The sequence below is a fragment of the Hippocampus comes genome, unplaced genomic scaffold (genome assembly GCF_001891065.2).
Source record: "Hippocampus comes isolate QL1 unplaced genomic scaffold, H_comes_QL1_v1.1 scaffold139, whole genome shotgun sequence".
NCBI lineage: Eukaryota > Metazoa > Chordata > Actinopteri > Syngnathiformes > Syngnathidae > Hippocampus > Hippocampus comes.
Window position 1 is genome coordinate 858,267 of NW_017804829.1, and position 23,134 is coordinate 881,400.

At 43.1% G+C, this 23,134-nt stretch overlaps 2 protein-coding genes across 4 annotated transcripts in view; one reads left to right on the plus strand and one right to left on the minus strand.

The window, feature by feature from the left end:
- Window positions 1-7,617, plus strand: part of rapgef3 (Rap guanine nucleotide exchange factor (GEF) 3) — a 30,476-nt gene extending 22,859 nt beyond the window's left edge. For all 3 annotated transcript variants that reach the window (XM_019866460.1, XM_019866469.1, XM_019866452.1), the window contains 14 exons: window positions 1,165-1,247; window positions 1,324-1,354; window positions 3,782-3,857; window positions 4,008-4,145; window positions 4,231-4,328; window positions 4,619-4,744; window positions 4,901-5,082; window positions 5,331-5,421; window positions 5,509-5,559; window positions 5,862-5,949; window positions 6,040-6,104; window positions 6,182-6,236; window positions 6,353-6,424; window positions 7,284-7,617. In XM_019866460.1, the coding sequence (XP_019722019.1) occupies window positions 1,165-1,247; window positions 1,324-1,354; window positions 3,782-3,857; window positions 4,008-4,145; window positions 4,231-4,328; window positions 4,619-4,744; window positions 4,901-5,082; window positions 5,331-5,421; window positions 5,509-5,559; window positions 5,862-5,949; window positions 6,040-6,104; window positions 6,182-6,236; window positions 6,353-6,424; window positions 7,284-7,402 (1,275 nt within the window). In that variant the 3' untranslated portion in view covers window positions 7,403-7,617. The remainder of the gene's footprint in view (window positions 1-1,164; window positions 1,248-1,323; window positions 1,355-3,781; window positions 3,858-4,007; window positions 4,146-4,230; window positions 4,329-4,618; window positions 4,745-4,900; window positions 5,083-5,330; window positions 5,422-5,508; window positions 5,560-5,861; window positions 5,950-6,039; window positions 6,105-6,181; window positions 6,237-6,352; window positions 6,425-7,283) is intronic.
- Window positions 7,618-8,799: 1,182 nt separating this feature from the next.
- itga5 (integrin, alpha 5 (fibronectin receptor, alpha polypeptide)) overlaps window positions 8,800-23,134 on the minus strand; it is a 42,981-nt gene continuing 28,646 nt past the window's right edge. The window contains exons 19-30 of the mRNA XM_019866440.1: window positions 21,734-21,801; window positions 18,828-18,978; window positions 18,638-18,730; window positions 17,367-17,446; window positions 17,200-17,280; window positions 16,981-17,086; window positions 15,730-15,888; window positions 15,231-15,338; window positions 11,847-11,960; window positions 11,546-11,647; window positions 11,298-11,420; window positions 8,800-11,219 (exon numbers count right to left, since the gene is read on the minus strand). Of these exons, the coding sequence (XP_019721999.1) occupies window positions 11,136-11,219; window positions 11,298-11,420; window positions 11,546-11,647; window positions 11,847-11,960; window positions 15,231-15,338; window positions 15,730-15,888; window positions 16,981-17,086; window positions 17,200-17,280; window positions 17,367-17,446; window positions 18,638-18,730; window positions 18,828-18,978; window positions 21,734-21,801 (1,269 nt within the window). The 3' untranslated portion in view covers window positions 8,800-11,135. The remainder of the gene's footprint in view (window positions 11,220-11,297; window positions 11,421-11,545; window positions 11,648-11,846; window positions 11,961-15,230; window positions 15,339-15,729; window positions 15,889-16,980; window positions 17,087-17,199; window positions 17,281-17,366; window positions 17,447-18,637; window positions 18,731-18,827; window positions 18,979-21,733; window positions 21,802-23,134) is intronic.

Here is a 23,134-nt window from a genome sequence, read left to right on the forward strand (position 1 = left end):
CACAGGTTAACTTGAAACAGGGAAGTGTCATAATTAGGTACAAAAGCAGCATCAAAGGTTCTGTTATTCACAAGCAAGGATGAGATGAGGACCACCACTTTGTGAACAAATGTGTGAGCAAATAGTCCCAACAGTTTAAGTTTCTCAATTTACAATTGCAAAGAATGTAGGGGGTTCATCATCTACGGTCCCTAATATCATCAAAAAAATTCCGAAAATCTGGACAGAACTTCACTTAAGCAGCAAGGCTGTAAACCAAAATTGAATGCCCATGACCTTCAATCCCTCAGGTGACGCTGTATCAAAAACCAACATCAGTGTGTAAAGGATATAAAACCACAGTTCACACACTGTATCTACTGCACGTTAAAACTCCACCATGCAAAGTGAAAGCTATATAACTATCACACCCAGAAACGACACCGGCTTGTCTGGGACCGAGCTTATCTGTTATAAACTGACACCAAATGCAATAGAGTCTTGTGGTCTGACGAGTCCTAATTTCAAATGGTATTTGGAAATCATGGATGTCCCGCGTACCAAATAAGAAAATAACCATCCAGACTTGTCAGCACAAAGTTCAAATCCTAGCATCCGTGATGGCATGTGTGTGTATTAGTGCCCATGCCATGAGTAACTTGCACATATGTGAAGGTGCCATTTATACTGAAAGGTACATAAAGGTTTTGGAGCAACATAATTATGCTACTATCAAAACTGTGTCTTTTCCAGGATCGTCCTTTATTTCAGCAAGACAATGCCAAGCATTATTCTGCACTTGTAACAACAGCAGGGATCTGTAGTAAAAGAGGGAGAATATGAGAATGGCCTGCCAGCAGTCCAGACCTGTCTGTCACTGAAAACGCATGGGCCATTGTGTAGCATAACCATGGTAAACATGCCCCTGTCGCAGCTTTATTGAAATACGGCACAGGCATCACATTCAAAATTAGTGAATATTTTCAGAAAAACAAAGTTTTTAGTTTGGTCATTAAATACTGTACATTGTCTTTGTTGTGTATTAGATTGGATATAGGTTGAAAAAGATTTGCAAATCATTGTAATATGTGTTTTATTTATATTTTGCACAACATCCCAACTTGGTTAGAAATGCCGTTTAAAAATATGTGTGTATTTGTATATTTCTTGTGTGCTCCCGAACAGAAGCTGAAGAAGGACATTGCAGCTAATTTTCATTTGTTTGGCGTGCTGAAAGATCAATTCCGGGACAGAAGGAAAACAAAAGCGTAATGCTCTTAAAGCATCCTAGCACTCCTCAAGACTTGGAACGCAGCTAATGCAGTATATTGTCATCTTCACCAGGTTGGAGAATGGATACCATTCATTGGGCAGGGTAAGGGCTGTAATTCTTTGTCTGCCTGGCTCTCTATCGTCATAGCTATCATATCTACTGTTATCTGACTGGAGGAATGTTATCCAGGGATTCTATGAATCCACAATAGACGTACAGTATACCAAAAGCAAGTGTAGGCTATTTACTTAAATGAAAACTACAAAAGCAACATAATGTCATGTCATGTTTTAATTTTCGTTTGTAGATTTTGCTGTTTCTTTGAGAGAAGCAAATTTCTCAATGATTCCAGCGTTACAGTCCGGAATGATTTGGAATCCACTCATCTTTTTAAAAAAATTTGAATTTTCTGAGCTTTCACTTTCATTGTGTCCGTTAGGTACTGACCGAACCAAATAATGTTTTAGGATTCTAAAAATGCAGGCTCAGACAAAGTGCGATGACAAAAATATTTGTTAAAGAAAATCGCTGGTCACGAGGTGCCAGGAAAAACAATGCATGAAACCAAAAGCAACTGCAAAAGACAAGGTTCAATGAAACACAGAGAACAGCCAAACTAAATATCCAAAAGCCCAATGACACAAAAACAAAGAGCAATATTGGAGTAACAAAAGTACTAATAAACAAGGATCTATGAACAAAACAAGAGCAACGATGAATAGTATCGAGATAGCTAGCAAATCACACTTGAAGCACAACAACAAGCAAGGTCAATAATCTGATAAGGAGTGGCAGAAGTCGGAGTGTTTAAATACACAGCCAAGCTTGATGGGGTAACGAGGCGCAGGTGCACCTGCTGGAGGGAAACGCCCTTCACTCCAGCTGCAGCTGGAACACAATCAAGACAGAACATGACCGTGGCCAAGATGAGCAAGTTCAAATGTAACACAGAACTCATGTCTATTTTTATATCCATCTATTTACCTATCTATCTATCTATCTATCTAGAGAGAGAGAGAGAGAGAGAGAGAGAGAGAGAGAGAGAGAGAGAGAGAGAGAGAATACTTTCCGGATGCACTGTGTATGAGCACCCTAAATTTGAACGCCTTAAATGTACAGTGTAGTACAGAAGAGAGAGAGAGAGAGAGAGAGAGAGAGGTGCGGCCCGGTGGTCCAGTGGTTAGCGCATCAACCTCACAATGCAGAGGTACCGGATTCAATTCCAGCTCCGGCCTTCCTGTGTGGAGTTTGCATGTTCTCCCTGGGCCTGTGTGGGTTTTCTCCGGGTACTCCGGTTTCCTCCCACGTTCCAAAAACATGCATGGCAGGCTGATTGAACACTCAAAATTGTCCCTCGGTGTGAGTGTGAGTGTGGATGGTTGTTCGTCTGTGTGTGCCCTGCGATTGGCTGGCAACCGATTCAGGGTGTCCCCCGCCTACTGCCCGAAGATGGCTGGGATCTGCTCCAGCATCCCCTGCGACCCTTGTGAGGATAAGCGAATCGGAAAATGGATGGCTGGATATATATTGAGAGCAAGAGAGGATGTATGTGTTTTTGTCAACCCCCCCCCATTGTGCTTTTGGTTTCATATCCTCTAGCCTTCATCAAGCTGGCTTTGAGTATTTATTTTTCCAGGCATGGTTCGTCGCAATGGATTTCCAGTGTGAATCCCTGTTTGTACATGCTTCTTTGCCTTTTCTGAAATGTGTTTGAAATCAGTCTACTGTACCTCTCTTATACTGCTGGTTCAGATCCCAATGTTTCAAAAAGGAGACAGGGAAAGCAAAGTAAAGTATTAGCCATGCTATTTGAAATTTATCCAAAAGCTAAGTCTCTGATAGAAGTCTCTGGACTGTGATATAGTATTTCTCCTCTTAAAAGGCGATGTAGCAAGTTGACTTAACCGAATTATGAAATGTCTCTTTCCCCATTTTGCATCCCTATCCGATCATCTCTAACTCCCGCGGCTCGACCTGTTCATTAGCATAACTTTATGACAGACAGCTATGACGTCGGACCCATAGTGTGAGGGTCGGTATATGTCAATTCAGCGGTATTCATTTCAAGGCGCAAGAGACACGCTCTCTAATATGGTCCAATCTCTTATATTGAAGATGCTCATTTACAATTTTTAATGAGAGTCTCCGGGCAATGTTTTATAAATTCAAAAAAAATAAATTTATGTATAAATGAAGGAGTCATCATGATCATTTTCTTCATAACTCTTGTTATGAAGGTTTCACTTTTTTTTAATCTCAGTTAAAATGTTACTTAAATATTTCCTGTACAGTTAATAAATCTTTTATGATGGCAACGTGTGACCTGATGCAATAGACTGGTCCCAAATGAAAAATGCAAATCAGCTTGTCAGGTTGCCTCGCATCCTGAAAAAGATAAGGTGTAAATCATACATTGTGTTAGCTAAATTGAGGAATATCTTTATAAATACTCAAGCAAAGGTGCAAAATGGCGATACAAATGTGTTGATTCCCTGTTGTTGCTATTTTGCTCTGATGTCCTCTCAACAGAACAACTCATTTGACTGGTTTCCTCAGAGTGAGGAGCCTGTTGGACGGATACAGCCAATGAGAGCGCAGGATAAAAGTGAGCTGTCAAAACATTCCAATCTAATCAGACAGATTCCGTATTCACAAAGCCAAACTGGGCTTGTTTTGGCCTACAACGTGGAAAAGTCGCCTCGGCCCTATGTAGTAACAACAAAGTAATGCGGTGACGCTCTGCTCTGGGGTGCAGTATTGTACGAGATTTACACGCCAGACCACCAAGCTCTCACGCTGATGCTGCCGGTCAACATGTCCGTCCAGGAAGTGATGCTGTCATTGGTCAAACCCGGAGGAGATCACGTGCTGGTCAAGATGAACTCAGCAGGAGGTGCAAATCACAAACACATTTTCTGCTTTTCTTTCTATGCTTGTAAAAACCATGACCAACTCTTTACCGTTTAACACCCTGACAGAAAGAGCGGAGTTGAAATTGGATGCCACCGGCGTGTTCACCGCGCTGGGACTCAACGAGAGACTCTTTCTCTGCACCAGAAGCCAAGTCGAAAAACTGGTGAGGATATTTTGAATGTGGTTTTAAAAGCAAAGGAAATTGGACAAGCTGCTGGTAAAAAACATCGTCTGAGCACACGTTCATTTCTTTCATAAACTATGCATGGTCTGATATTTGGGGCAACTTAATCGATGTGCTGGTTGCTTTTCTAAGCTACAAAGTATATTGCAAAGCAAAATTTGTCATTTGGGGTATTTTTGTTGAGATGCCAGTCCTGGAACTTTTCAGACACACCTTATATGGTTCCGCCTCATCCTCTATCTACTCTCTCTCTGATTCTCTTCACTCAGATGCCCATGAAAGCGCAGCAGGGTCCCGAGCAAGGAAGTGCCAACACATTTGAGCACACGTGCTCCAAGGACCTCGCCAGTGAACTCACCGACTACGACTGGGAACTCTTCACAGCCATGCATGAGGTCAGTCATCATTTTCCATCAAGTGCAAAGCAAATGTTCATTTCCACTTAGAGCATTTTATAGCAGGATTGAGGTTTTTTTTTGTTTTAGAAGATTGGTTCCTCTTGTATTTTCATCACCACACCGAGGATGATAATCCTCTTTCTGTTCCTCCAGGCAGAGCTTGTCCATTACGTTTTTGGCCGTCAAAAGTTCCCGGGCGCCGTAACGGCCAACCTGGAGCGCTTTGTGCGTCGCTTCAACGAGGTTCAGTACTGGGTGGTGAGCGAGCTCTGCCTCTGTGAAGACCTGGTCAAACGAGCTATCCTGCTCAAAAAGTTCGTCAAGATTGCTGCAGTGTAAGAGTCTGTCTCGCTGAAGAAAAATTGCAACTATGATCGTGCAACTGTTCATTTGGAAGTTTGTTGTTCATGATTAATGGCATAAAAACTCAGGTGTCTGTAATGCATTTCAGTCTGATAAATGAGAAAGAAAAACTCATTTATCTGTTCTGCGGAATAGAAAGGCCTCAACCCGAGGCTGACAACTGAAAGCGTTCACATTCAAAATACGTTTCCCCTCACCAACTGGCTTAATGTCCTTTCAGATTAAAAGAGCAGAAGAATCTCAATTCTTTCTTTGCCGTGATGTTCGGTTTGAGCAACAGCGCCGTGCGTCGGCTTTATAAGACCTGGGAGGTGACATTTCGACTTCATGTGTGACATTTGAGTGTGCGTAATGTCACCATTATTTCTCATCATCAGCCTTTATTTGTTTGTTTGTAGAGAATACCCGGTAAGACAAAAAGAATCTACTGCGCCTACGAAAGGTTAATGGTAAGTTGGACTGAAAATAGATCTTTTTTTTGGGGGGCGTTGCGCACCATGCACATTTTTTCACTATTTTACACAGTTTCCAGGTGTCTAAATAACATCAGTGGCATGCCTATGACTCACTTGATATACTACTTGGTGTGTATGTAGCACATCACCGAACAACAACATTGGCACGTGGGACAAAAATGCTAAAAAAAAAAAGAGCACTGTCACGTCTCCTACGGAAACGGAATATAGAAAGAAAAATGGTGCCACCTGGTGGCCATTCCCCCCTAATGCAAAATATGCTGTTTTGCGCCCAGGATCCTTCTCGTAACCACCGAGCTTACAGGCTGGCTGTTGCCAAACTCAGCCCCCCTTACATTCCCTTCATGCCTCTCATACTCAAAGGTAACCAAAGGTTGTCGTCGCTGGACATTAACGGTACAGTGCGTTGACATCACTGGCGAAAAATGACTTGCATGTTCTGTCTTTTGGCAGACATGACATTCATCCATGAGGGAAACCCCAATTTAGTGGACCGACTGGTCAATTTTGAGAAGATGGTAAGACAGACTTGTGCTTACTGAGTTGTATAGCTCCTGACATTTGTTTTCTCACTTCAATCTTCTTCTTCCGCAAGCGCATGATTGCCAAGACTGTGAAAATGGTGCGACGTTGCCGGAGCCAGCCTCATGGTTAGTGTCAATATTGTTGACAGTTTTCATGTGGACAAAAAGTACCGGTCTGTGATCCGGTGGTAGCGGAAAACTGCTGAATGACATCAACTGACGCGCTACTACTCCCTCCGCAGTGCCTTCATCGCCACAGCGAGGCCTCGCTGATAGAATGTTTCTGGAAGGCCCTGCTACTCGCATATCTACATGTAAGTAAGACATTACATTTGGGTGGAGATGGTCTCGTCCCCGTTAGTCTTCTTCGAACAGTGGAGGGTGATATTGTGACAGCTGCTCTGTGGAGGTTGGCAGGTTTGGGGTGTTTCGTCACAGTGCTCACATTGTTCCCATCAAAAACTGCTGTTGATATCCTTGTTCCGTGTCTGTTGCTTCGTAGTACACCAGTAGTTTCTTTCTTTTTCAGGACATTCCAAATTATTGTCGTGGCTACGCTCAATGTGTGCGCAATAGCTTTGATCAATGTTCCCTCTTCTCTCAGTTTCAAAATGGTTTGCTTTTGTCCCATAGAGAGCTCTCTGGTTTTCATGGTTGCTTAAAAGCGAATGCAGTTTTCACAGGAGAAACCCAAAACAAACAAAAAAAAAAATGTTATCGAATGTTTAAGCAGTCATTCTAAAAGGCAACTCCGGAGCAAGGGACACCAATCATTCACATGTTCTAATACTTTTACCCACTTGAAAAGTAGGTAGCTTCACACAAAAGGGTCTGTTTTGAGTACCACGAAATAAAAGCTGGACTTCTGAACTTTAGTGTCAGATTTGATCAGATTTTGATCTGCGACCCAAATGTCTCAGTAGACAACAAAAACAAAGGCATTTACAATACTTTTGGATGGGCAAGCATTGCAATGTGCCACTCAAAATTCGCATTTTGCACCTCTTACAATCGAAAGAACTGTTGATACATAGCGACATGCTCTCGAAGAAAAAGACAATAAAAACGGGATTTCCGCAATTCACAGCGTCAATTTTTAGATTTATCAGCAACTATGATTAAGAACGATCTCATTGTTGACTGTCTTGCTTCATTGTTCTCCCATCTTTGCAGATTCAGACCACGCCCTCCCTCTGCGGAATCCCAGCAACATCCGACACTACATTCAGAACCTGAATGTGATCGACAGCCAGCGCAAACTAACGCAGCTATCGAGGACACTCGAATGCTAGCAGCCATACCCAACGCAAAACCTCTGCGAACAAATACTCGGCTCTGGTTGGAGCAATGACGACGATCTCTTGAGGTGCTGCTAGGCTGGTTGTCGTGGAGACCAAATCAAGGAAGAGAAAACAACTTCATGCTGAACCAGAATCAAACTGAACGGCCTTCCCACACACCGCCGTGTTTGTATTATTTATCGTATATTCTGTCGCGTCACGTACAGTACAGTCAAGCACAATTTCAACACCGGAGGAACACATTCAGCCTTTCACTATTCGGTTAGTCGTTTGTGCACAAATGTTTTATAAATCAGTACATGCAATGTATAGGCGTATATTTCATACATTTGTTTTTCTGAATAAATTATTTTTTCCCAATGATGTGCATTTGGTGAAACCACCGGGGAGTTGTTAAAAAGGGAAACAAGTTTATTTAAAATACAAATCATACAAGGTAGAAATGCAAGAATTTGGAACAAATTGACCTCCGAGATGCCCTCCTCCCTCTCCAACAAAAATCAAACACAAATCCCCAATATGGGGTGAGAAAATTCACCAGTTACCATTTGGATTCGGAAATACTCTACTAGTTATAAATATGTACAACGTCTTTTTTTTTTTTGGAAGAGAAAGAAAGAAGGCTGGGACATGCCAACAATTCAAAATAAAATAAAGGGGGCGAGGGGTGCAGTGCCTTCACATGATGTAACCACAGGGGGACTCTGGAGGTGACACCCTGTTCTTATAAATAATGGCTTGATATTCGGAAGAGTTTTGTAGACCATTTGAAATCGCTATTCTATACGCGAGGGGCGGATGTTGAATGAGGCAAACAAACGTGAATCACGTGTTTAGTAAAACAATCATGTTTGGACAGATGCAACCATACGGCACAGTCATCATGTCAGCTCTTCGAGATTGGTGTTCGGCATCCGTGCAACAAAGTGGTGACAAATCCATTCAAAAAAAAAAAAGCGTGGACTCAAAACAAAAGACGAACCTGAATAATGACATATGTGCTTATCACAAACAAAACTTTAGATCGCATCTCAAAGCTCTGGCTTGTCATAATTATAACTCAAAAACAATGACTTGGAAAAAAAAAAGGTGTGAATATAAATATTGCACATCTAAACAAGCTCCCAGTGCCTGGTTGGCCCCTTTGTGATGACAGTATGATATCACCAAGACTTCTCCACTGATGACAAGAGTATTGCGATACCTTTACATCACTAACAATAGCGTCGAAAAACTATTACATAATTGACGACTGCATTGCGATATTTCTAACTCAATGATAAATCAGTACATGCAATGTATAGGCGTATATTTCATACATTTGTTTTTCTGAATAAATTATTTTTTCCCAATGATGTGCATTTGGTGAAACCACCGGGGAGTTGTTAAAAAGGGAAACAAGTTTATTTAAAATACAAATCATACAAGGTAGAAATGCAAGAATTTGGAACAAATTGACCTCCGAGATGCCCTCCTCCCTCTCCAACAAAAATCAAACACAAATCCCCAATATGGGGTGAGAAAATTCACCAGTTACCATTTGGATTCGGAAATACTCTACTAGTTATAAATATGTACAACGTCTTTTTTTTTTTTGGAAGAGAAAGAAAGAAGGCTGGGACATGCCAACAATTCAAAATAAAATAAAGGGGGCGAGGGGTGCAGTGCCTTCACATGATGTAACCACAGGGGGACTCTGGAGGTGACACCCTGTTCTTATAAATAATGGCTTGATATTCGGAAGAGTTTTGTAGACCATTTGAAATCGCTATTCTATACGCGAGGGGCGGATGTTGAATGAGGCAAACAAACGTGAATCACGTGTTTAGTAAAACAATCATGTTTGGACAGATGCAACCATACGGCACAGTCATCATGTCAGCTCTTCGAGATTGGTGTTCGGCATCCGTGCAACAAAGTGGTGACAAATCCATTCAAAAAAAAAAAAGCGTGGACTCAAAACAAAAGACGAACCTGAATAATGACATATGTGCTTATCACAAACAAAACTTTAGATCGCATCTCAAAGCTCTGGCTTGTCATAATTATAACTCAAAAACAATGACTTGGAAAAAAAAAAGGTGTGAATATAAATATTGCACATCTAAACAAGCTCCCAGTGCCTGGTTGGCCCCTTTGTGATGACAGTATGATATCACCAAGACTTCTCCACTGATGACAAGAGTATTGCGATACCTTTACATCACTAACAATAGCGTCGAAAAACTATTACATAATTGACGACTGCATTGCGATATTTCTAACTCAATGACTGATCATATAATTGGATCATAGTGACAATACAGCTCAGGAAGTATATAGATTGTTTTGAAGAGGCCAAACATTTGATGACATTATAATCGTAATGACAATAGTATCGCTATACTTTTCCCTCAGTGACAAGAATATCATGATGCCTCTAAATCACTTGCAATTTGATATGAATGGCGATGGTATTGTGATATTTCGACATCAGTGACAATCGTGTCATGTTGACTCCATATTGACCTAATGATTATTTGGAACATTTTGATAACATCGTGATATATCTGCAACTGTTTGGCAATATGTATATTTGGACCCTAATTTCTTTATTTTTGTAACAAGGCTTTGATAGTAAAATGCGGATGGCGCCGACATGTTTGCCGTCAGGGTGGAAAGTCAACATCAACAATAAATGGCTAACCAGGACTTATCGGTGGGAACGCTGGAGGAATTCATCCAATAAAACTAACATTCATAAATATACCATTCACACAAATGCATGTCCAATATCACACTCAAAAGTCAAAGTATTTGCATGTCAAAGTCCAAGAGCAAGATTAAAATTACATTTAAAAAAAAAAAAATCTCAACGCTTGTCTTGATCAAGTTCAGTCATGCAGTCTTTTGGTAGCGGGCTGATTTTTTTTTTTTCTTTCTTTCTTAGTCAAAAGGGTCATAAATAGAATATGTCACAGTAACGCCAAGCTGAAAACAGGCTCCTTCACACTTGCAGAAATAGTGACGCCTGTTCCTGACATGAATCCTCGGTCTAGGCTACAATGCTGCTGATTGTCAGGTACAGGGCCCTGGTTCGAGGCATCGTGACTTTTCAGAGTACAAAAACATTCTCTGGTGGAACTTTTAAAGCAAGGCTTCAAGGTCGTCCAGTTCCAGTCTCATCTCGAGCTATTCAGAGGATTCCGGTGTCCGAGCAAAGCGATCAGTAGCAGGCAACTCGAGAACTCGTATGGAGCGCGAGTCAGTCTTTGGCATCTTTGGAAGTGAATCAGTAGATTTTCTTTGAGTGCAAAAACAACTCAATGCAGCACCGTCCTCCGACCTGAGGCAGAGAGATCGTCGCCACGGACGGACTCGAAACGTCCGCCCTGGCGGTTGTCTATACCCGCTTAACCTGTCCCGGGTGCTGGAGACATTATCCAGCATGCATTTGGGACAATCCTGGGAGCATCAAGGACAGGTCAGCTCCATAAACTATCTAAGAGTTGATCTCAATGATCTATTCTGCCAACCAACCTGCCAACAAACATAAATACAAAATGAAACAAAACATTCATTTGGTTTGAGAGTACGTCTGGAATTGTCTTCTGGCCAGTCTTGTAGTTCCAGTGGTCTCGTTTCTTTGCTCCTTTGTCCTCCTCCGTCGCGTGTCTCCCTTGCAATCATGTGGCCTGGTTCTGTGGTTCTGCGGCCCTGCTGGCGGGAGCCTCGCGTGGGCCGCTCAGGCCTCCGAGGCAGCCTGCGGTTTGAGTTGGGCTTTCTCCATGGCGGTGCCGTACGGGAGGGTTCTCTTGAAGAAGCCGAACTGCGGAACGACATGGAGCACCAGTTCAGTGATGACAGACCTTGAAGAGGTTCTTTTCATCTCCACAGTGTGACTGACCTTGTACAGAACGAAAATGAGCAAGGCCAGAAGCAGCAAACCCGCCAGAATGGCCAAGATGATGATCCATAGCGGGACTGAGTTCTCAATGTCAGGCTTGTTCCACACCACCGGCGTCACCACCTGAGGACCATATGAGCACGTTTAGGGCCGAATTCGCTCAAGGATAGTGTGGCTTTTGCATGGTGCCATCCAGTGCAAATGTCCCAAACAGATCGCGTAATCTGGTGAATAAACATCTTACATACCTTTTTGTGTCCGCTGGGAACGTGTTTGGGCAGAATGGCGTAGGGCATGGTCTTCACACTGTATCTGGCCAGACACTCAAGCACAAATTGCTTATATGCTCTCTGCAGGGGAAACAGAAGGTGGATGCAATATTACTATCCAACGATAGGTGGAGACAGAGACAAAGTAACCCCGCCCCCTTTTTGCGATCCCACGACGGATCATCTTTGTGTGTGCAATTGAACACGCTGTAATGGGTCAGACATGTATGAGGGTTCGTCTGAGACAGTATAAGGAGATAAAAAAAAAAGCTCCACTAACCTCCATGAAGGTCTCCGCCCAGACGCGGGAGCGCACTTTGAGGATGGCCGTGGTCCCTTTCTCCAGGAGACCCACTTGGCACTGCAGGGCCCAGCAGTCCACACTGGAGCAGGACTACACAAAATACAGGCGACACATGCCGATTAGATGTATTTCGTTTGACTCTGAGTTGACACCATAGTGCAGTAGATACATCTACGTAGCGCTTTTTGATTACAGCAAATGACAACCTCCAAATGCTGCAAATTCAAGAAATAACAATTGTCATGCTTTTGCAACCTATAAAATGTCTTGACACCCTGCTGTGCAGAATCATTCGGAACAGTGCATTTAAAAAAAAACTGTTTTTAGAAATAGAGTTCTCATTGGGCAGTTTGCTTGAAAACATTCAAATTATTCTCTCATAGTTGATGACTTGAATTTTATGCTGAGTGCCATTTGCATTGACGATAAAAACCTAATTTGCATAATAACGTGGAACGTGTACAGGAGGTCATGGATGATGCTGGAGCCCATCTGGACTTACATTGGGTAAGAGGCAAACAAACAAGCATTCACGCACACATCTATGGACAGTTTGGACTGATCAATGAGTTTAACATGCATGTTTTTGGAATGTGTGAGGAAGCAACATAAGCAAGGGCGAAACACAAAGGGTTCAATATTGAACCGTGAGGCAGCCGTGCTCCGTGTTGGGCTATAATTTGCATTTTTGAAAAGTTTTACATACTAGGGCAGTGTTCTCAAAGACCTGCAACAACTAAAAACACTTTGATATGCATACCAGGCCAGTAGTTGGCGATGATTTGTGGAACCTCTCAAGTTAAATGCCACTTTACTGTCTTGAGTTTGTACAATGTGACATTACGCCTCTAAAGTCAAGTCACGGTTTTACAAAACTCGAAACGTAGCCTCAACAAAGGGGTGTTCCATTGGTTCCCCCCCCCCTTTTTTTTAATGACAGTTAAAACATTTGAAGTTAAGACTTTGATTGAACGAATCGTTGTTTTACAGTTAATCTACAGTTTAACTGCAGGTAACACTCTTTTACACGTTTGCCAATTAAAAATGCTAGTTACTCACGAAAACATTACATGTGCAGTTGATAAAACGGTCAAAAGCGACTATTTGAGCCTGGAACCGATTTCTTCATATGTCTGTCCTTTGCCAAGAAAAAAATCATCACAACAAATCAGCTGTCAACAAGCACCCTGGAATTCATTTTGTTCGGCCAACGACTGTAAACTCACTGTAAATTCAAGGCCACCTACAAAATTGTTCTGTATGCTGACAGGTTGAAGGACACACGAGAGAGAATTTGAAAAAAAAAAAATAGTCAAGTAAAATAAATGGGAGGCATGTTAATGCCGCAGATCAAATAAATACAAGGGAGTCCAATGTTAAGAACACTTATCCATGCCTGCTTCAAATTAGATCGGAAGGAATGTCATCTGACTGTAAAAAAAAAAAAAAAAAAAAAGGGAGGGGGGAAGAGAAAAAAGAAACCTTTTTACATTGCTGCCCAACCAGTCTATTTCGCCTCAAGATTGTCTAATGAGGCTCCCGCAAATCAGCTTAGAACCCAACACGTGGGCCCCATGCAATGGAGGCAGACCACCCCCAGAAGCAAAGATTTCTGCGGTTTTCCGGCAGGAGCTCTTTGGCTGACAAGGGTAAACACAGCAGGAGGAGACCCGAAGTGAGACAGACTTATTCAAGCTAATCAAACAGACAGGCGGGCTATCGAGCCACATTCTCCCGCCCAAACCTCCTCGGTGCCAACGGCAAGAGGGCCCCCCCCCCCCCAAAAAAAAAAAAAAAAAAAATTAGAGACCTATGAGAAGAGCATGAACATCTCCTCGCTTGTGGGCTCCTGTTGTCAGGATGTGAAGGCTGCCAATGTAAAAGTTGTTCCCCAAACGTCATTAAAAAGAACAGCAGGAGACAACGCGGTTGAAGTTGAATTGAATGCGGTTCCCACTGTTGGGCTTTGACTGATTTTTGAAAATAAAACAAAACTGTTGAAAAAATGTCTTCCTTGACCTGACTAACGTCAATAAATTTTGTGCAAACAAGAAAACAAAAACATGTCTTCAACTGTGTGACCAATTCTGGAATTCAAGTGTGAGCTTCTCAAAGAGGACACATTCTTTTCTGAACTTTCAATAACAACATGGTTTCTTTAAGAGACAAAGATGCATCGAAGGTTGAACATCGCATGCGGACATGCTGGATAGGCATCGTTTACGAAGCCAGACTGTACATACACACATATGTATACACACACACACACACACACACACACACACACACACACACACACACACACACACGCACATTCAAAAATGTCTGAACTTGAGGCAGGCGTCCACAGATGGAAACATGCAGCTGGTGCCATCAATGGTGGCTGTATGCACCCAGAACTATATGAGTATGGGGGCTTCATCTCGAGACATTTATTAGTTACGACAACAGGACAAATCTGACAATACGTCCCTTTTATCGCCATTGGCCCAGCAATATAAACATACACAGACATGTTAAAATACCCAGGAACAGTTTTCCATTGCATTGCACAATGTCTCCTTGAATAAGACTAACCCATAAATGTGAATGCTTCCAATCCTTTTTTTTTCTTGTCCTCCTCGGGGTTGAGAACACGGGATGTTGTATATTTGTCAACTGCAGGCATGTGGATCCCTTTGAGACTTTTCTGTCATTAAGGGCTATGACTTGACTTAATTTCGACATGGTTCGACATTAACGATGGCCTGATGGCCCGGAGCCGCCACCTGACAGTGTTGGGCCACCCACAGTTCACCAGCACAAATTTCATCAATAAATATGTTGAAATCAACACATTCTTGCTTTTTTAAATATTGAATATTCTATATTTGCGGCACGGTGGACAACTGGTTAGCACGTCTGCCTCACAGTGCATAGGTTCAGGGTTCGATTCTGGCTCTGGCCTTCCTGTGTGGAGTTTGCATGTCCTCCCTGTGCTTGCGTGGATTTTCTCCGGGTACTCCGGTTTCCTCTCACATTCCAAAAACATCCCTGACAGGTTATTGGAACACTCTAAATTGTCCCTAGGTGTGATTGTGAGTGTGAATGGTTGTTCGTCTGTGTGTGCCCTGCGATTGGTTGGCAACCAGTTTGGGGTGTACCCCTCCTGTTGCCCGAAAACAGCTGCCTTGATCTCCTGTAGTTGAGTCCATTTTATTTCATCCACATGTAGGCCGACGTATATAATTATGAACTTGGTTTTTAGTATTGTTTTAAATCAGGGCCAATGCTGGTATTGGTCGCGCCACCACAACCTAGCCCATAGTGGCCGAACAGGTTTAATGTCAGACCCCGTCAGAGAAGGTAGGGCCATCTTACCAGGTTTGTCAAGTGCGCGAGTGAGTTCCTGTGCGCATCCCGCCTTTCCACGCGGTGTTCATGGGACTTCAGAGCTAGATGAGGCGGTTCTGTTGCCGTGTCTTTGAGCTGCAAGGAAGATACAAGCATGACACATTTGCCACGGTGACCTGACGCCACCCTGTTCTCCCGCTCGGAGGGCCCCGATGTCATCGTGCCATGAATCAAACGCATGGGAGCGTAGCCGGCTCTCCCCAAAACAAGACACAGATGATGAGCTCTGCCCAACATCTGTAAACACAAACAACTCCCTTATATTTGGAGGGAGATGAGTGAGTTTACTGCCACTGAGGTGGTTCATCAAAGCGCTGGAAGGGTAAGCGTCCTGGGTGGGGCTGGCAGGCCGGTGGACACTTAATCATACATCCCGCCGGCAATCGGCAGGAGGTCTTAAAAAGTTGCGCGAGCCCCTAAGAGGTCACAATCTGAGCAGATGTGCATCTGTGTGGCTTGCACTCACTCTGAGCTGGAGGCGATTCATGTTGCTGTCAGAAGTGCAGTTGACGGGGCCCTCGGTGGAGAACTCCAGCGGGTAAAGCAGATTGTGGCCCTGGGCGGCGAGGGGGCAGCGCAGCTCCAGCAGGGTGTGGCTGATCCGACTGGGCCCGTTGTTCACCAGCTGGAAAACAACACCCAGTACAGTGTCAACAACAAGAGCAACAGGAATTGAAGCTCATAGTACAGTGCAGTGTTGCGTCTTGGGTCGCCACCAGCTTTGATGACCTGGTGGTTATCAAACAGGAAAAGAAATATGACGTCATCATAGCGCTGATAAATCAACAAAATGAAGGGTAGTAAACTTTTCCACAGTCCACTAAGAGTAGCCACGCCCTAATTTCTTTTTTTTTCTGTAATTCCTCAAACCCTTCTATATCACAAAGAGCCGATAGACTGATGATTGGAAGCTATACGAGCGGTGTCGCAAAAGTCTCAGAACTCACATAAGACATATTTCATCCCCGATTTCACTGTGAACAAGACGATCAACCGGCACGTCGTCAAGCGGGATGCTGCTGCGTTTGTTTCGATCAGTGTGCAACGAGATGAGAGAATGGTGGCAGGACAACTCGTGGCTGCTTCACCGTGAGAACATGCTCACAGTGCCTTCAGCATCTAACAGTCCCTGGCCAAGAACAACGTTGCCAAGCTGGAGCAAGTTACATACTCAGCCCACCTGGCTCTGTGTGATTTTTTTTTTTTTTTTTTTATTGGCCTCTTTCCCAAGTTCAGAGAGGGGATTCATTTTGAAAATGCGGATAACAATGAGACAGCTGTGATGACGGAGCTGCAAGGTTCCCAGAGGAATCCATCCCAGAGTGCATAAAAATGCATTTGACTCCAGGGGGGATTACTTTCAAGGGGAAAACTTGGAGTTGCACTTGGAAAGATTTCTTTTGTGACAGCAGTTCTGGAACTTTCCTGACACACCTTATGAAATCCAGTGCAGCATCCTCAAAAAAACTTGCATGCGCCACCTAGTATGAGCATGCTTGTATGACCGGACTTGTAAGAATTACATACACGGCGAGTTTGAGAGAAAAAAAAATCCTGGAGAACCCAACTTGTATCCAATCAATTTTTTTGTCGTTTATTTCTGCTCAGCAAAACAAGCTTCGAAGGAGAAGGAAAGGACGACTAGAAAGAGAGCAAACAGGCTTGTCTGGATGTGTCGCAAGGAGGTGGGAAGTGGGGGGAAAAAAAAAGTGCTTACCTCATAGATGTGTTCCACCGCTGGCCCCACTTCCTGCTCCATTTCGTAGTTCTTGGTCACCTTCCAGTTGGCCGGTGGGAAGAAGACCTTATCTGGACGAGACACCCTTTGAAAAAGAAAAAAAACAGGAAAAAAAACAGAGCGAGAGAAATAGAAGGTGGGAGTGAGAACATGTTTGGTAAGGCACCAAAAACTGGAGGCCCAGGGACTCCTCCTCACCCTTGAAGGATGATCTCAGCTTGGACAACCACCTCTACCTTGTAAGGCACCACCTCGCTGTGGGAGTTGTTCTCGTTCTTACTGCGGACGCCAAGAAAGAGATTGCTGTCAACTGACCTCACCTCAGGACTGGAAGATGACATTTTGGACCTCTGTCGGCGTAATACCTGCGAATCTGCAGCTCAAACTGGACCGTTTTGTGCGTGTCTTTCAGTCGAGGCACCGTGAAACGAAGACCCGCCCAAAGCTGAAGAGAACATCAGCACCATAAAACCTCGCTTACAGTATATGAACATTAAAAAAAAAAAAAAAAAGAGTAGAAGAAGAAAGCAGAACACTTTATTCATATAAAACAGATTAGGAAGAATGTAAGCCTGAACGAATTTCGAGGTGCGGCGTTCAAGGTGCATCCGCAGCGCAGGAACTAGCATTTTATGCTTGCTAATGTATTTTTCATCTATTGTGATGTTTTCAGGATCGTGAGAAATGAAAATCGAAATCACAAATGCATTTCGATTAAATGGCCAGCCATATAATACAATAAATTTGTGTTTGCTGAATTCATATCAATTAGAGAGGCAAAAGACTGAGAGGTAAAATATTAATGGAAACACAAAATTATGCCTTTTCAGAATTTGTTTTACTACAAAATCATATCCCTGATCGAAAGGATCCAGGTAACTTCTTATTTAATAAATAGCATATAAACAAAAAAAAAAAAAATACCTTTCAAAAATGCCCGTATTGATAAAAATGATTAAGTTACAGTTAACACAAAGTCTTTTGATACTTGAGTCTTGTATCCTTTCCAACTAAAAGATACAATTTAAACAACAACAACAAAATCGCAAATTCTAAATTTGGCCCGGGCGTGTACCATTTTGAACAACTCAGAATTTGGCCTAAAATCTGAAAGAAAATGTGCTCCAAAAGTTTGAGATGGAAGGCTCGTCAGACTCGTGGTTAGCACGTCAGATCTGGCCTGCCAGCGTGAAGTTTGCATTTCCTTCCTGTGCATTTTGGCTTTCTCTCACATTTGTTAAACATGCATTTTGGTTTACTGAAGACTTTAAATTGTCCGGAGGTGTGAATGTGAGTGTGACTCAGTGTTCTATATGTGCCCTACGGCTGTCTGATGCCTCCATCTTATCCACAGCTTTAGAGAGGAACTAATAGTTGATAAATTCTGTTAAAGTCTATTCCCTGTATTTCGAATACGGAAAATAAATTTGAAGCCAAAATATAGCTTCACTATGAGTGTGTTTAAAAGGCTTTAAAGAAAAAAAATTAATAACTCGCAAAACAAAGCTGTTCCTGCGTAGCTTGTCTCCGGATGACATTTTGACTTTTCCACAACAGCAAGCAAATACGAGCCGTTACGTCATTTTACTTATCGCCATAAAACATGCCAGCGAGAGGAAGAGAACGGCGGCCTTACACTGGTGCCAGACTTCATGGGGTTTCCCAAATCGCAGCTGAGGTATCGGGTCTGGTTCTCGGTGTCGTAGCTGCAGGTCAGCTGGGTCAGGCTCTGCGGGCCCACCCGCGGAGGAAAAAGTGTGAGCGTGCCAAAGAAATTCCTCAAAGTGCTTTTCGTTTTTATTGGTGGGGAATGCAGCTGCGCTTACCTCGTTATTACGAGCGATGCCGCTGTAGTCGGCCTCGGGTGGCAGCACCACATAGAGCTCTGCCTCGTAGGCGCCACCCTCACCCTCATTCCTGGCGTTGAAAGTCAAGGTCAGGGCGTTGTCATCACCAAGGTACACTTCCTTCCTGTCCCTGAGGAGCCAGCAAAGAGAATAAATGATTACCAATTGGGGTCAAATGGCGTCACCAGGCCAATAAATGTGTGGAACAGCCGTCAGCTTGTCATATATCAGCGCAAGGTCAGTTTTTGGTGGGGGCGCAGTGGTACAAAAATCCGTCATCGGTTGTAATGGATTATTTGCACAGCGATCACTGATCGGAGGCGCAAAATAAGTCCAATTACAGCAAACCCAATTTTCCGTTTCTTGAATGTTTTTCAGCAATTTGGGGAGAATTATTAAGGCTGTTTTTTTTTGTTTGTTTTTCCCCAATGCATTTCAAAAGAGCATCAATTATACGCAAATTTTGGCTGTTTGTGGTTCCCGACCCCCCGTGAATAGTGGGAGTTGACTAAGTTGTTAAACTAGATCAGATTGATTGGTCCATCTTCTGAACGCATCGTGATCGTTTATCTTTTTTTTTAACTGCTCCAAAATACTGATTGTGGAAAGGCTACATTGCACACGTAGGGACCGTAGAACAACGCCGCTCCCATTCTGCTTCCTCCCATTCCCATGGAACAATGAAGAATTCCATACCGAGGGTCACGCACATGCTTCTAATTAGCATCTGTTCTCATAAAGGGAGAGCTGGCGAGCAGTCCTCCTGTAGGTCAGCTGTAGTTGCCTTCTCGCTGGCGCTACACTTTTTTTCAAAACCAAACAAGGGCTCCAAATTAGTAAAAGGCCACAACACTGTGAAGCCTCCCTGAGGGACCCCTTCCTCCAACAGGTTGTGTGCTTTGGCAGCCCAATGCAAGAAACAACACAGCAGGAATTACGGCCTCTTTTTTTTTTTTTTTTTTTTTTGGCATTTGGCTGAAATTCCACAAAAATCATGGCCATCACATTTGCGCTTGGCCCCAAACACATCAGGCCCAGAATATTCGGACATGTTCCTGATTGCACTAATCACACTTTGCTGGAGTTGTACTTTCAATGCACCCGCAGCAGGTTACTCCATATGCAAGGGGTCGCCCATACATGCAGATGGCAGATAAATATAGGAATGTGAAATCAAAATGACAGAGCGGAGAAGGGAGTATCAGGGAGGAGGAAAATGCAAACAGATTTCTCGGAGCAGCGTGTGGCAAACTCTGCATCAGGCGGGACCTTTGGACTTTTGGCACGCGGCGCTTACGTTTCCCGACAATTTGCCTGTCTCCTGTTTGTTCGTGGCACCTGTAGAGCGCGCGCGCTTCCTGTTTGCAAAGGCTGCCGTGCACCCGCAACTCACACTGAAATGCTGACGCTTCACCTTTCTTTGGTGCGTTTAAGCAGGCAGCCATGCAACAAAAACAGATGCAGGTTTGAGTGCCGAGGGTTAATTTCTATCTAACCTTTTACTAATTGCCGTTCCCTTTGAGCCCACTTTCAATTGGATTTTTAAAGTTAATACAAATAGACGAAAGGTATACTGTATATGTCAAAGCCATTCACGTCTTGTGGAGAATTCTGCTCATATTTGAGGATGTGCTTATTTTTATTATTAAATATGGGGAAAGAGAAAGAGGTTGGAATAGGGCGTGCTATTCTAAATAAACACTTGGAGGGGGATTGGACCAAGGTTGTGTGTTCCATCCACCAGGAGCCGAGTAATATCAGCATGTTGCATAGTGAGTTTACACAATGACCAAGAAAATCCGTCTTATCCATAACTATCTTTTGATTTCTCTTTCCAATCTTAGAAAGGAGTTTAAAATGTGGTAAATGTACACTTTCATAAAAGTGATATTGATGGAATATATACCGTATTTTCAGCACTATAAAGGCACACCTAAAGGCATTCAATTTTCCCAAAAGCCTTCTAATCCGATGCGCCTGATATATGGATCAATCTTCTGATGTCTTGGACGTAGTATTTTTCATGTTCTGTAAAGCGCTGTGTTACAGCTGCAGCGGTTGTGAAAGCTTTATATGAATAAAGCTGTATTGTATTGTATTCACTTTAGCGGAGCTCCATCTAGTGGATGCAAAACATAACCGCAGCCACTATTGTAGCTTCTATTCTATGCGCCTTATAATGCGATACACCCTGTCTATGAAAACAGTTTTAAAATGGGCCATTAATTGAAGGGGCGCCTTATACTCAATCGACTTATGGTGCAGAAAATACGGGTATATGCTTTGATGTGATCGATCATCGTCGTTTTAATTTTAACCTTTGTGCATCAAAGAAACACCAAACCCAAAACACAATGCCATTTTCATAATATCAGTTTTCAACCTTTTTGCCACTCTTCTTCAACTCATGTTGACCTCTGATAAAACAGGCGCCCTTGTCACAAAATACTTGCACAATCAATGAAAATGTCCAATTAAGAACCTTTTGTGTAGCAACAGCCATGCTCCTCTCTTGTTTGCAAGCACTATCTAAGACCAAATTATGTTTTACAGATCATTTGCCTTTGAAAGAAATGCACCAGGAAAGAACCTGTACATACAAATGCGGCAAATCTTCTTTCATTCAAGCTGGAATACTTCAACATACTTCTTTGATACCAGTGACACACCAGCACCATTTTCCTGTTTGAACAGGAGGGCATTTTGTGCCACAAAACCGCAAAAAGCTAAGTTTCATATCACTGCACTTTGTCCTTAATTGAGATTTCAAACAGCATTCATTCCAACTTGGTATTTTTTTTGGGGGGGGGGGACGGGCATCGAGTGTATTTCCCCATCAATCACGTATGGATTCCGAGCAATGTGAGAGGAAATGAAAGACTCACCCGTGGACTGCAAGCTTCAAATCGGGGACGCAGATGTTGTCTTCTCCGCAATCCAGCAGAATCTGAGCCTGAAAAACACATTTATTTAAACACCCCAAAATTTAACGTAAAGGCTCGACACTTCTATTTTGAAATGCTGAGATAATAAATCACATGTGTTGAAGGCCGACATGAGGATGAGTGTAGCATGACGCAACCCGTGCAATGACTGATGACATTCCGACACACACCTGGATCACAGCCCCCTCTCTTTTATTTATAGGATTACAGACGGATGATCGCAAACACCGTAGTGGCTCAATGGGACGACCTAGTGAGTTAATGATAGGAGCAGACGAGCAGACACGCTCCTCAGCCAGCTGTGCCGGCACGCATATGTTTTGTGTTTGCGACGTCACAGGAGGAAACGATGAGTCCGTCCGAAGGGAAGGATACACACTTGCGGCATGAAGCATGTGGCTGCAAGCTCACCGATCTCGCCGCCATCCCACATCACAGCACTCTGTGGCGGGCCACACTTTCCCCACACGCTATGCCACCCCATTGAAACTAGAGAGGCAGCGTCGTTAAAATGTAAAAAAGAGTTGAAGCGGGCATACGCCACATTATTCTAGCGCTGTCTTTAAAACGCCAACTCCCACTGCACGTGTAAATCGCCAGTGATGTAATTCATACTCTTCAACTGAAGTTCTGTTGTCGGTGGTAGTAATCGTTTCGAACTGTTGCCAGAGTAGAAAATCAGAAATGTTCAGTCAAAACTCCTGTTGAGTATGGTCAACACAGAAGACTCACAAATGCCAATCAGGAAGCAACCTGACTCGGGCTAGAATGGGTCCTATCAGTCGTAAAAGAAATGACAAGGAGAAGAGTTGGCAACACCAAAACAGTGGGATGTGCTACACTTGCTTCCGATGTATGGCGCAATAACTCACAAGACAACGGGTTCATGACACCATTGTTTGAACTTGCTAAATATCCATCCAGCCATTTTCTAATCCTAATTTATGACTGAAACCATATAAAGAAGTCAAGCTAGCCTAGCTTCTTGGTTGTATGTCATCTAATAGCTCAGATTCTAGTATAAGATCAGATCAAGACTTGACTGAGACTGTCGTATCATTTGTAAACATTTTAAAACTTTCCAGAGTCACCATTGTTCTCATTTAAGTCAGAGGAAATCAATTTGCAAAGCGAGTGACAACTTCAACATCAAGCGACATTCCGGTGCAAATGCCTTAGCTGTAAATGAGAAATTCAGATGTCTCCGTTTTCTGGAACATTACACACGGCCATTGAAAACCCCTACACTCAATAAATTGGCTCTTTCCAGGCAAGAAAGGAACAGAAAGTGCTTCTGCTAGATCAATGTTGAACATGCGGCAAGCTAAATTGCATCAGGCT